Source organism: Bos taurus, chromosome 3 (assembly GCF_002263795.3).
Source record: "Bos taurus isolate L1 Dominette 01449 registration number 42190680 breed Hereford chromosome 3, ARS-UCD2.0, whole genome shotgun sequence".
Classification (NCBI taxonomy): domain Eukaryota; kingdom Metazoa; phylum Chordata; class Mammalia; order Artiodactyla; family Bovidae; genus Bos; species Bos taurus.
This window is the reverse complement of record NC_037330.1, coordinates 20215542-20229237: the sequence shown is the minus strand read 5'-3', so window position 1 is coordinate 20229237 and position 13696 is coordinate 20215542. Positions and strand designations below refer to the sequence as shown.

The window sequence follows — 13696 nt, the reverse complement described above, 5'->3', positions numbered from 1 at the left end:
ATGCGCACACACAGTTAAAATTTCACAAAATAAAACTTGTTCTTGTTATATGCAATACACTGGGAGATTTTCTTTTATATTATTTCATTTCCTATACTTTTTCTTATTTTTAAGATGAATATTTATTTATTTAGACTTTTTTTCTTTTTTTTGTTTTGCTGTGCTTGGTCTTTGTTGCCGTGTGCAGGCTTCTCATTGCAGTGGCTTCCCTTGTTGCAGAGCATGGGCTCTAGAGCCACGGTCTCAGTAGTTGTGATACACAGGCTTAGTTGCCCCATGGCACGTGGAATCTTCCTGCCTCGGGGATCGAACCCATGTCCCCTGCAGGACTAGCAGGAAACAATAGTAAGATTCCCTTCCCTAAGATCTTTATGCCATTGTTAACTTTTTACTTATGTATATTTTATATAATTTTTATTATTTTTCTTAAACAGTCAGTAGACTTTTAAATTAAGGGGAAAATAGTCCTCTGTATTTACCATTTCTGGTATTTTTCATTCCTTTTTGCAAATCCGTATTTCCATCTAAGATCATTTTCCTTCAGCCTAAAGTCTAACATTTCTTGTAGTGCAGAACTGTTGGTGATGAACTTCTCAGTTTTTAATCTTAAAAATGTCTTTATTTTACATTCTTGAGAAATATTTTCACTGGATAAAGAATTCTAAATTGGCATTTTTTTTTCTTTCATTACCAAAAAACATTCCTTTACCTGTCTTCCCTTGTTGTAATGAGAAGTCAGCTGTGCCTAGATTTCTTCTTTGTAGTTATCCTGCTGCAGAGGGATAAAGAGGGTTCACTGAGTGTTTTGCATCTGTGGTTTGATACTGTTAATCAATTTTAGAACCTATACAACTATTATCTTTTAAAATATTTCTTCTTTTTCATTCCTCTTCCTTCTGGGACTCCAGTTATACATCCCATGGGTTCTTAGATTTCTGCTCTTTCATTCCTTTTTCTCACTGGACTAATTTTTGGGTACTTAGTATTTGTTGTTGTTTAGTTGCCAAGTTGTATCCAACTCTTTGAGATCCCATGGACTGTGGCCCGCTAGGCTCCTCTGTCCATGGGATTTCCCCAGCAAAATTACTAGAGTGGGTTACCATTTCCTTCTCCAGGGGATCTTCCCAACCCAGGAGTTGAACCCACGTCTGCTGCATTGGCAAGTGGATTCTTCACTGCTGAGCCACCAGGGAAGCACTTGTCTTCAAATATTCTTTATTCCACTGAGTGAAGTCTGCTGTATTTTTCAGTTCTAGAATTTTCATTTGGTTCTTTCTTAGAGTTGCTTTTCTTTGTTGAGTTTTCCAGTCTAGTCATCTGTTCTTCATCTTTTCCTAAAAATTTTTCAATGGATTTGTAATTACTGTCTTAAAAACCTTATGTATGTATTCTAGTATCTGGGTCATCTCTAGGTATACTATTGACTGTTTTATGATTTGTGTGTGCGTGTATACTTTAATCATATCTATATGTTGTCTCTTTGCATGTCTAAGAATTTATTTTTTAGGAGACATTTTGAGTGATACTTGTGGAAGCTCTGAATTGTGTCATTTTCCTTTAACAAATGTTTTTGGGGTTTTTTTTTTCCTGGCAATTAGTTAAATTATCTGTGGATTACTATGATGTAAAGGCTTTGGTTTTAGGCTTTCTTAGGATGAGTTTATTTGGACATAGTCCTTAGTCTTAGAACATGGTCCTTACTCCTAATCCATGGCCTTTGTGGCATTTTAATAAGAAGTAAAGGTGTTTACTAAGCCTCTCTAACTTATTGCATGAACTCTTAACTCTGCCTGGCACTGGGCACTGCTGAAATCTCTGCTCAGATCTTTAACTTCATAGTTTCCTTGGAGATATCATCAAAGGAGCTATATCCACCATCCAGATTTATGTTTTTATTGTTATATATTTTAATTATACACACACAGATTTTACAGTTGTTTCATCTCATCAACATTTATTTAGTGTTTAAACTTTTTTATTGTACTGCATTTAGTTGCTGTTAATATTTTCTCTTTATCTTTGGTCTTCAGTAGTTAAAACAGTGATCTGCCTAGGTGTGGTCTTCATTCATCTGATTTAGGGTTTGCAGAACCTTGAATCAGTGGTGTATTAATTTACTAGGACTGCTGTAACAAAGTATCTGAGAGTGGATAGCTCAAACCTACATTAATTTATTGTCTTATACTTCTGGAGACTGTAAGCCCAAAATCAAGGTGTTATTAGCAGTGTTAATTCTTTCGGAGGGCTGTGAGGGAACGTTCTGTTCCTGGCTTCTCTATTTAACTTGTAGAAGAGGGTTGTTTCCTCCTTATGTCTCTTCACATGGCCTCTTTGTTTCTAAATTTTCACTTTTAATTAAGACTACCTGTCATACTGCTCTAAGGCCCATCCTGATGACTTCCTTTTAACTTGATTACCTTTAAAAACTCTTGTCTCCAAATAAGGTCATAGTCTGAAGTATAGGGTTAGGACTTCAGTATACAATTATGAGGGGATATAATTCAACCCTTAACAAGTGCCTTAATGTTTTTCATAAATTTGGGGGTGTTTTCTTGTCAAATACAGTCTCTATTACATTATATCGCCTCTCTTCTTGGAACTCTGTTAATTTGTGTATTAGATCTCATCGGTGTTCCAAATGTCTTTTTATGTTCCTCTCTGTATTTTCCATTCTTTCCCTTCAGTGCTTCTCTTCTAGATATTTTTTACTAACCAGGCTTCTAATGCATTAATTCTTTCTTCTGCTGAATTTTACCTATTATTTAACCCATTGGTTAATTTAGTTGGCTTATTTTTCAGTTTTAGAATTGCCTTTTTTTTTCCCCCAGAAAGGATTCTGTTTTTATGGTGAAATTCTGTTAACCTATTTTAATTTTTTCCTCTCATTTTTTTTCAGTCTTTATTTTGTAAAACTCTCAAACTTTAATATCTTAGGTACATTATGAAGACCTTTTTGGGGGGAATCATTTGAAAATAAGTTGCAGACACCCCATTACCCCCAAATATTTTCATGTGTGTTTTCCTCCAAGGTAATTTTCTCTTTCATAACCATAAGAAATTTAATACATTGATGTACTATTATGAAGATTACAAATCAAATAGTTTGTCCAGTGTCTCCTAATTTGGATTTATATGATGTTTCTTTGTGATCAAATAGAGGTTATCTGTCTTTAGTAAGAATATCATAGAAGTGATTGTGTTCTTCTCATTTCATCCTTTCAGTTAGCATACAAGTTTGATTTGTTTTACTACCTGTAACATTCCCTTTGATATCTTAATAAGATATTAATAAGTGGCATCTTCTCAGCTTGTCCACTGAAAAGTTTTCACTTGGTAATTGCTGTGGATTGAATTGTGTACCCCCACAACGATAATGATGAAGCCCTAACCCTTGGTACATATGAAAATGACCTCGCTTGGAAATAGGGACTTTATGGATGTGATCAAGTTAAGGGGAGGTCATTAGAATAAGCCTCAATCCAGTGTCACTGGAGTCCTTATAAGAAGAGGGAAATTTGGATGCACAGGAAGAATGTCGTGTGACAACCGAGACAGATACTGTAGTGATGCATCTGACAAACCAAGGAATGCTAAGGGTTGATGGCCACCACCAGAAGCTAGGAAGAGGCAAAGAATTCTGCCCAGTCTCAGAGGGATCATAGCCCTACTTGTACCTTGATTTTGGACTTCCAGCCTCCAGAATGTGAAAGTCAAAGTGTTAGTCACTCATTCATGTCCAACTCTTTTCAATCCCATGGATTATAGCCTGCCAGGCTCCTCTGTCCATGCAATTCTCCAGGCAAGAATACAGAAGTGAATTGCCGTTCCCTTCTCTGGGGGATCTTTCTGACCAAGGGATCAAGTCCAGGTTTTCTGCATTGCTGGCAGATTCTTTACAATCTGAGCCACCAGGGAAGCTACTCACTACATTCATTGCTAACTACTAATTCATTACAAAATAATTATTTTGATGCTCAAATTATTCCACGTGGCCAGCGGGAGCTCCTTTCAAGCTGCTTTCTGTGTTCTTTTGACATGTCCCCGTTGTTTTTTGTGTTTCCTTACTTTGGGAGCAAGGTATTCCAAGTTCATATTGCACTTTTCTGTCCAGCCTTGAAATCAGTCATTTCTCCAAGGAGTCTTGGTTCCTTTTAGTAAAAAACCGTATTTGGAAACTGCGATCTGAATACTAGGTGTATTTATTCCTATTGGGATATCACTGCTGCCAGACCATATCAGTGTACAGAGCTAGGAAATATATGCATACATACTTAACCTATATACTCACATTCACATCTGTATATATTTCTGTATCTGTCGATGCATGTTAGAAACCATGCGTTCACACTGTTGTCTCCAGTCCCAATCCAACGCTACAAGGTTCATTCTAGTTTTCTTCTTTTCCACATTTGTAATTGCTTTTTCTAAAAATGCAAAATCTTGCTCCCCGTATCTTCAACATAATTGCTTATTTGATCATTGCCCATGTGTATAACCAATTTTCCAGCACTTCCATTCCTCCCATCACCTCTCTAGGCTTTCTTTTTAAAAAAAAAAAATGTTTATTTTAGACTGTGTTGGGCATTTGTTGCTGTGCGGGCTTTTCTCCAGTTGCAACAAGCAGGGCTCCTCTTCAGTTGTTGTGCACAACTCCTCGTGGTTGTGGCTTCTTCTCCAGAGCATGGGCGCGGGAGCATGTGGGCTTCAGTAGTTGCGATGCGTGGGCTGAAGAATTGCAGCTCGTGCATCTCAGGGCTTAGTTGCTCTGTGGCGTATATCCTGAACCTGTGTATCCTGCGTTAGCAGGTGGACTGAAGCACCAGGGAAGCCCTATAGGCTTTCTTTTTATCTTGCTTAGGCTTCAAGTTCCCATGCAGTGCCTTCCTCCCATGCAGTCATTTTCCTTACTCCATTTTGGCTCCATTACCTAACCTAGGCACCCTTAAGCTCTTGCTCTGATGAATTTTGGACTGAATTGTTCAAGATGATATTTTTCTGTGTCTTCTTGAACGTGTAAATGATAGCTATTTGGATTTTGTCAGATGATTCCAATATTGAATATACTTGTTTTGAGTATGTTCATAGTGTCTGTTTTTTCTTTTAGGTCATTTGGTCCTATCTCTTGGCATGCTTGCTGATTTTTTCTTGAATACTGAGCATTGTATATAAATATATTTCTATAGAGTGTCGGTGATTTGTTTTCCTTCAGAAAGGATTCACCCTTTGTTTTGCTAGGCGATATTGTGAGAGGTAATCATATTAATCAAGTATGATTAATTATTTGGCTGAATAATCACGCTTCAGGCTGAATTGCAGTTTGGGGAAGCCTTTGATTTTGTCTTGTTCATCCAGCTTCTGGATCACAGATTTTTCCCACCAAGAGCCTGGGCTGATCACTAGGCCCCTTCCTTCATTGTGTGATTTGAACTCTAATCCTTGTCTCTTCTGTACCACGAGACTGTGTTTAACTGCACTTTACTTTTCAGAAATTTTATGCTTAATTCAGCAAATAATGTGGTTTTTTTTTTTAATTCAAGTACAGTTGATGTTTTGTTAGTTTCAGGTATATAGCATAGTGATTCAGTTACATATATACATGTATTTGTTCTCTTTCAGATTCTTTTCCCTGTATAGGTTATTACAGAATATTGAGTAGAGTTCCCGTGTACTATCCAATAGGTCCTTGCTGGTTATCTGTCAGCAAATATCTTGAAGGAAAAACAGTAGCATATTGTTAAGCCAGTTCTGTCCTTTCTCTTTCATCAGAATTTCGGCCTTTCTAATTTTTTTTAATGTTTCTATAGGCCAGCAAGACTGTTAAAAGTTCTGCATTTTTCTTTATATTATTTAGTAGTAACTCTCTGCCTTTTCCTTTTGCCTAAATTGTCAGATTTTTGCTTAGCTCCCCCATATCAGCAGAACTCTAAGAAAAAGACAGCTGCAGTATGTCAGCTTGACTTTACTCATGGTTTCCCCCTGCTGGAGAATTGCCACCTGGGTTTTGGTTGCCTTGGCTCTCTACAGTACATTCAAATGCGTGTGTGTATGTGTGTGCTTGTGAAAGTGTATAGATAGGTATATGTATATATCTGGCTTTTCTAGTTGTTCTTGATGAGAGTGTTGCTTTGCTACAAAGTACTCAATTATATCCAGAAGCAAAAGCTCAATTATAATATTTTATTTTCTGCCCCCCACCACCCGTTATTTTGTTTGTTTGTTTTGCCCCACCACATGGCATGTGGAATCATACTTCCCCAACCAGGGATTGAACTTGTGCCCCCGGAATTGGAAGCATGAATTCTTAACCACTGTACTGCCAGGGAAGTCCCCCACCCCATTTTAAAAATAATGCTCCTTGCTCAACCAACTGAAATGATTCCATGATCTAATAGTCCAAGACCCTTAACCAAAAGGAAAAAGACACAGAGCTTCAAGACAATGGCAGTTGAGATAATCAGATGACTAGTAGGATTTAAGCCAGGTGATCAAGGTTAACAACAACAGTGGTACATCATATTGATTGTATGTACCTTTGAAGTGATGTGATGACAGTTACACTTTACCTCTGTGGTCTTCCTCCCCACAACCCATAAGCCCAGTCGAATCATGAGAAGAACAGTAGACAAAGCTCAGTTAAGAGACCATCTACAAAATACCTGACCAGTATTCTTCAAAACTGTCAGGTTCATCAAAAACATGGAAAGGAACATCTAGCAAACTATCACAAACAAGAGAAACCTAGGAAATTTGACTACTAAATTACAGGATCCTGGAACAGAAAAAGAACATTAGATAAAAACTGAGGAAATATTCATAAAGTATGGACTTTAGTTAATAATAATAAAGATCAAAATTGGTTTATTAATTGTAACAAATGTATCATACTAAAGTGTCAATAATAGGGAAAATTGGGAACTTCCCTGGTGGTCCAGTAGTTTGAAATGTGCTTCCACTCAGAGGGCGTGGGTTCGATCCTTAGTCAGAGAACTAGGATCCCACATGCTGTGCATATGGCCAAAAAAAGGGGGAAATTGGGTGTAAGATATATGGGAACTCTCTATTTTATCTTCACAGTAATTTTGTACACCTAAAACTTTTAAAAAATAAACAAGTTTATTTTTTTTTAAGTCAATAGTGTTTGACCTCTCAAACGGCTTTATTTATGAATATAATTTTTGTCTTCTTGGTCATTGTTGTATCTCCAGTACCTAGAAGGTTGGCCAGCACATTTAGGCTCTTGATAAATATTGGTTGCCTGGAGGGATAGAAGAGAGCAAGGGAGGGTGAATTACAGATAACTTGTAAGTTTCTGCCTTGGGTAACTGTGGATGGTAATAATGACTTAGGAAATACAAGAAGCAGAGATTGGAAACTGTTCCATGCTTGACAGATGATATGTTCTTGTTTTATACCAGTGATACAGTTAATAATAATGAAGAAATCTGATCAAGTCAGAATGGTAGCTTCTTGGTTACTTCTCAGAGGAGTAAACTCTTTTTTTCTCTTTTAGGCATATAAAACCTTTGCTAATCGAGTGAACAATTTAAAGAAAAAGCTGGATCAGTTGAAGTCAACCCTTCCTGATCCTGAGGAATCACCAGTCCCTTCCCCAAGCGTGGATGCTCCCTCCCCGACTGGCTCTGAGTCCCCTTTCCAAGGAATGGGAGGTGAGGAGTCCCAGTCACCAAATGCAGAGAGTGAGAAATCTGCCACACCTGAGCCTGCGACAGATAATCGTGACGTGGAAGATATGGACCTCTCAGATGTGGAAGACGATGGGTCAAAAATTATTGGTACGCCCTGTGTGATTAGTAGACCACTTGCTCCTTGTCTGTTTTGCTTTCCCCACCAATAAATCTGTCACTGGCAGGTATTAGAAAGGTAGTTCAATCCTTATAAAATTAGAGCACCAAGGTGGTAGTATTGTCTCTAGAGCAGTGGTTCAGGTTTGGTATGCCATGTAGATTAAGAATCTGTGCTATTCAGAGAATTCTTTGGTGGTGCAGTGGTTAGGAATCTGCGCTTCTGCTCCCGGGGGCCCAAGGTCCAAAAAGCCACATAGTGTGGCAGAAACAACATATACACTGGATTCTAGAAACTGAGGACCATAAAAAAGAGTGAAAATATCTAATTAATAATTGTTTTACTAAACCGAAAATATTTGGGGTGTATTGAGTAAATAAAATATATTATTAAAATTAACTTTACCTGTGGGTTTTTTGTTTTTTGTTTTGCTATGGTTACTAGCAAATTTATACTTATATACGTGTCTTGAATTGTATTTCTGTTGAACACGCACTGCTCTAGAGGGAGGGCCGCTTATGCTGAAATTCCTTGTTCTCTGTCACTCTTGACCTTGAAGATTCCAAGATTCTCATTTTGTTAACCACACTTTGACAATTAACACAGTTAACCTGGATGGGTGAATTGTTTCTCTGGCATCCCCAGCTTTTATAACTATTTTTATTAGGCAGTTTGACCTAGGTTGAATTTGATGCACTATCCATATATACATTGCCTTTAAAGTATTAAGACAGTCTTATTGCAGGAGGTATAACATTGTATTAGTGTCTGATTTTACCCCCAGTAGACCAATTTCGGGAAGCCAAAGGAAAGTAAGTACACTAACGTATGTACAGAGTTTCTGTCTCTTAGGAAGCTCCCAGGTTAACGGCAGAGAAAAGACAGGACAGTTTATGACATAAACATTACTGAAAAAACACAAATGTGTACCAAATAATAACATGCTTCCAGAAATGTACAAATTCAGTACACAGATACTAATATGGAAGAAATCATTAAAAAGTAAAATGAAAGAAGCTTTAGAGGGACTTCCATGGTGGTCCAGTAGTTAAGAATTTGCCTTGCCATTCAAGGGATGTATGTTCGATTCCTGGTCAGGGAAGCAAGATCCCACATGTCTCAGGACATAAGCCCACATGTCACAACTAAGACCCAACACAGCCAAATAAATAAATTAAAAAAAAAAAAAAGACATGCATTTGGGAAATTCAGTTTAAGCAGATACTAAAGGTGGGAAGGTTCATGAGTTATTAAGAGTATGGCTTTAAAAAAAAAATGATGAATGATTTTTCTCTAATAAATCATAATACATTTTAGGAAATATTAGGACATGTGATTCTGCATTGGAAGCAGAGTCTGGAAAGCAGTAGGATGCAATATCATCTCTTCTTTTTTTTTAAGCAGTAGAGGACAGGAAGGAAAAACCTGTGGAGAAGTCAACTGTATCCACTGCTGTACCTACAAAGCCAACAGAAAGTATCTCAAAAGCCTCTTCGTGTACTCCAGCACCTGTGACCATGACAGCAACGCCACCTCTTCCGAAGCCTGTGAACACATCCCTTCTCTCCCCTACTCCAGCATTGGCTTTGCCAAACCTAGCTAATGTGGATCTGGCAAAGATCAGTTCCATCCTTAGCAGCCTGACATCAGTCATGAAAAATACTGGTAAGTAGGCCTAGTAAAGAAAATAAAAAGCTTATTTCTATCTTTCGAATTGAACCATCAATCTGAGTTTTGTTTTTGTTTTCTAATTAAAAGTAGTTTTTTAATTATAAAGTAAAAAATACAATACATGGTCACTATAGAAAAATTAGAAAATAAAAGAATAAATATTCATAGTCTGCCACCCCAAAGGAACTCATTTCTGTTTATTAACCTTTCAAGTATGTGTGTGTGTGTGCATATATATGTGTGTTTGGGGAAGTAAAATATTTACATTAATTTTTCTGTCAATAATTGAAGCATTGGGAGGGGAAATAGTTGAAGTGCATTGCATGTACAGTTGGTTCTCCATATTCATGAGGTCTGCAGTTGCAGGTTCCACATCCATGGATTCAGCCAACCATGGATTGAAAATATTTGGGGGGAAATTTTTTTCAGAAAGTTGAAAAAACAAAAACATGAACTTGCCTTGCCCTGGCAATTACTTACATAGCATTTACATTGTAATGTGTATTTTAACTAAATCTAGAGATGATTTAAAGTATATGGAAGATGAGGAGTTCTCTGGCAGTCCTGCTTAGGACTAGGTACTTTCACTTTCATGGCCCAGGTTCAGTCCCTAATCAGGGAACTAAGATCCAGCAGGCAGTGTGGCCTGGTAAGTATATGCACACATAGGTACTGTATATAGAAGGATGCGCATAGGTTATATGCAAATACTGTGCCATTTTATAAGGGAGTTGAGCATCCGCAGATTCTGGTATATTCAGGGGTCCTGAAACCAGCCGCCCATTGATACTGAGGGACAACTGTACTGTTTTGAAATCAGCTACTAAAAATTTAACTCCGTATCATGAACATTTTTGTAAGTCATTAAATATTCATCTACATCATCTGATAGCTATACAGCATTCAGTAGTTTATATAAGCCTTTATTATTAGACCATCTAGTGTGTTTGCAGTTTTTCACTATTGTAAAGAATACTTAATGAACAACCTTGATGCTAAAAATGTATGCACAACCCTTCTTAAAAGGAATTTTAAATAGGACTTTTTTTTTTAATGGAAATCTTAATAAAAATTTACAAAGTAGAGCCCTTGTATATACTTATCACTCATTTTCAACAGTATAAACACATGGCCAATCTTGTTTCTGCTGTGTCCTCTCCAATCCTGATTATTTTGAAGAAAAGCCCAATTATTTCATTTCTTCATAAATAATTAAATATTTATTTCTAGAAGATAAAGACTCAAAAAAATCAGCATGTAAGTTTTTAAGTTTTTTATAACTAAAACAATCTCCAAAAGATGTACTATTTTGTGTACCAACTATATGAAAGTTCCCATTGTTTCTCAGTCTTTCCAACACAATTTAGTTTTGCTTTATACTTTGTCAAATTCAGTCTTAGAAAAAATTGTTTGTTGGAATCTGCATTCCTTTCATTAAATATGTAAAATTTTCTTTCATTTATCAGTAATTTTTTCTTTACTAAATACCTGTTTATATTAAAAAATGACTTTCTATTTATATACCTTTTTTCCTGTTAAAAATTAACCCAGTGTTTCAAAACATAAAAATGTAAAGATTGCTTGAATGAAAAGTCCATGTAAAAGGAAATAACTTATTTATCTCAGAATTATTCAGTGACCAAGTCTGATCATAATTAACCAGCAGTATTTATTGAGCACTTACAGAAGTCTGATGTGTAGGTTTCATTTGGTAGAGAAAAAAGAAATCAGTTTTCCAATCTCTTTCTCCTGGGGCTCTGAAAGCTAGTAAATACATATGAACAAAAACTTGATATTTGTCTAATTTAATGGTGTTCCAAGTAGACGGGAGCAAGTCTTGGTTTTCAGAGTTTTTCTTTCTATATGCAATGGACAACTAGTGGATCATGCACAGAAGAATTCCTATGAGACATATCAGACTCAATTCAGTGACTGGAAAGTGTCATGCATTTAAAGGTCATTTTGAATTGCGTATTCTTGAGTTGATCTTTCTGCCACCAGGGGTCAGTCCTGCATCAAGACCTTCTCCAGGAACTCCTACAAGCCCGAGCAGCCTCACCAGTGGCCTGAAAACACCTGCACCTGCCACAACAACATCTCACAACCCTCTGGCAAATATCCTCTCGAAGGTGGAGATCACCCCAGAGAGCATTTTGTCTGCTCTTTCCAAAACCCAGACACAGTCAGCCCCTGCACTGCAAGGTAAACTGACATGTGCCAGAGGGATTTGAACTGTGAATGTTTGTCTCTGGCTTAATCCTGGGTACCATTTCTGAGAAATCTAAAGCCATGAAATATATAATACAGTTAGTTCATTATTCTCTTTATCATATATGACCTGTCATTTATAGAATTTTGAAATGTCAAGGAAGAGACTTTAAATATGCTCTAGTCTAATCCCCTCTTTGGGTGAGGAAATTTAGGCTCAGTGAGGTGATGTGACCAGGTTAAGATCACACATCGGCCTTTTTAGTGAGCTGAGACTAAAAGCCAGATTTCTTGACTGGAGTCCAGTATTCTTTCACTTATTTATCCCGTACTCTTAGTATACATGAGTAAGTGTTGAATTGTACATATTTTAATGTAATTGAAACTAAAAACAATAAAAAAGATCAGTCTGCTATCAGAAATCTTAGAAGACATGATTATCTCCTTTTTTATGTCCAAATGGCCTCTATAGATATCATACCTTTTTCTGTTTTCTGACTACCTATGAAAGTGAAAGTGTTAGTTGCTCAGTCATGTCCAACTCTTTGCAACCCCATGGACTGTAGCCCACTAGGCTCTTCCTTCCATGGGATCTCCCAGGCAAGAATACTGGAATGGGTTGTCATTCCCTTCTCCCAGGGGTCTTTCCAAACCAGGGATCAAACTCAAGTCTCCTGCATTGCAGGCAGATTCCCACCAGGGAAACCTACCTATTATCTTTTACCTTGTTTGAATCTCTCTATTCAGCTTTGCTAATTATGTTTTGTGCCTAAAACTGTCTGCTGCCTTTTTTTTTTTTTTTGCTTCTAACATTTTTTCTTAAAGCTTACCTTGCTCTTTGTTCTCAGATCCTTCAAATACCAACCTGAGTATAATTATGCAGTGAATTACAGCTTCAATATAGTAATTTACTCTGCATCAGTAGTTCTTAACTAGAAGTCTCCAGGGGACATTTGGCTGCGTCTGAAGACATTTTTGTTTGTCACAGCTGGGGTTGAGGTGGGGAGCCACTCCATTTGATGGGTAGAAGCCAGGGATGCTACTTAATCCCTGCATAGGAGAACCCCAACAACAAAGTATACAACCCAGAATGTCAGTGGTGCTGAGATCCCACTTAAAATGAATAGAGAGCAGCAGTACAGGTATCTCTTCATTTTCTTATTTCCTATACTTCTATAAGTGGATCCGCCAAGCACTGTATTATAGTGAGCTTTGTCTTACAATATAAGAGAATTTTGTTACACATGACTAAATACTACTAAATAATAATCCACACCTCTACATATTGGCACCAGCAAAAGAATTAATACTACAGTGCAACTCACACTACTAATTTCAGGGATAAGTAGTTTGAGAGATTGGCATGTTGATGATTTCTCCTTTCTAGTTTCTCTTCTATTATCATTCTGTAATTACATTAAAAACCATGAACTCACTTGTATTTTAACTTCTTATGTAGATATAATACATAGATCTTAAGAAGCTTTTTCTTTAAGCAGATTGTTAAAACAATATCATGTAGACCTTCTAATCAGGCAAAATTTGAACAGAACTAGGTGTGTTGTGACAGAATAAAAAGTGGGACTCTCAGAAAAAAAACTTTGTGGAGTAACAGGGCAGTTCACCACCTTTGAGTTCCTCATGGAAAATGGAATTCTCCTTACCTTTTAAAAGGACTATGTCTGACAACTTAAATAGATACCTTTCTTCAACAACCATAGAGGAAATCTCTTAGAACTTTGCTCTCAATGTCTCACCTACAGCCCTTAATGGTATTTTCAGCACAAAAGAATGACTTTAGTGGGCAGACACTATAGTGTATATAAATAAAGTAATATTTAGTGGTAAGAGAGTAATATTTCCCCTATTACCAGAAATCTGAGTAGTATCTATGTTAAGAAGATGATCTCTTGAAGAATTCATTTCACAACATCTGAAAGATATGCTGAAATACCATTTTATAATCATAGGATATTATCACTTTGCAGTGCTTCAAGACTTCTGATTTTGGTAA

The 13696-nt window shown here is 36.9% G+C and overlaps 1 protein-coding gene across 12 annotated transcripts in view; it reads left to right on the top strand.

Moving 5' to 3' along the window:
* The window catches only part of RPRD2 (regulation of nuclear pre-mRNA domain containing 2), a 94494-nt gene that overhangs the window by 72793 nt on the left and 8005 nt on the right, over window positions 1-13696 (top strand). For 4 of the 12 annotated variants that reach the window (XM_005203938.5, NM_001206187.1, XM_010803049.4 and 1 more), the window contains 3 exons: window positions 7511-7793; window positions 9208-9468; window positions 11476-11676. In XM_005203938.5, the coding sequence (XP_005203995.1) occupies window positions 7511-7793; window positions 9208-9468; window positions 11476-11676 (745 nt within the window). Of the gene's footprint in view, window positions 1-7510; window positions 7794-9204; window positions 9469-11475; window positions 11677-13696 lie in introns of all 12 variants that reach the window. The other 8 variants (XM_059884855.1, XM_059884854.1, XM_059884859.1 and 5 more) reach the window with 3 other exon arrangements.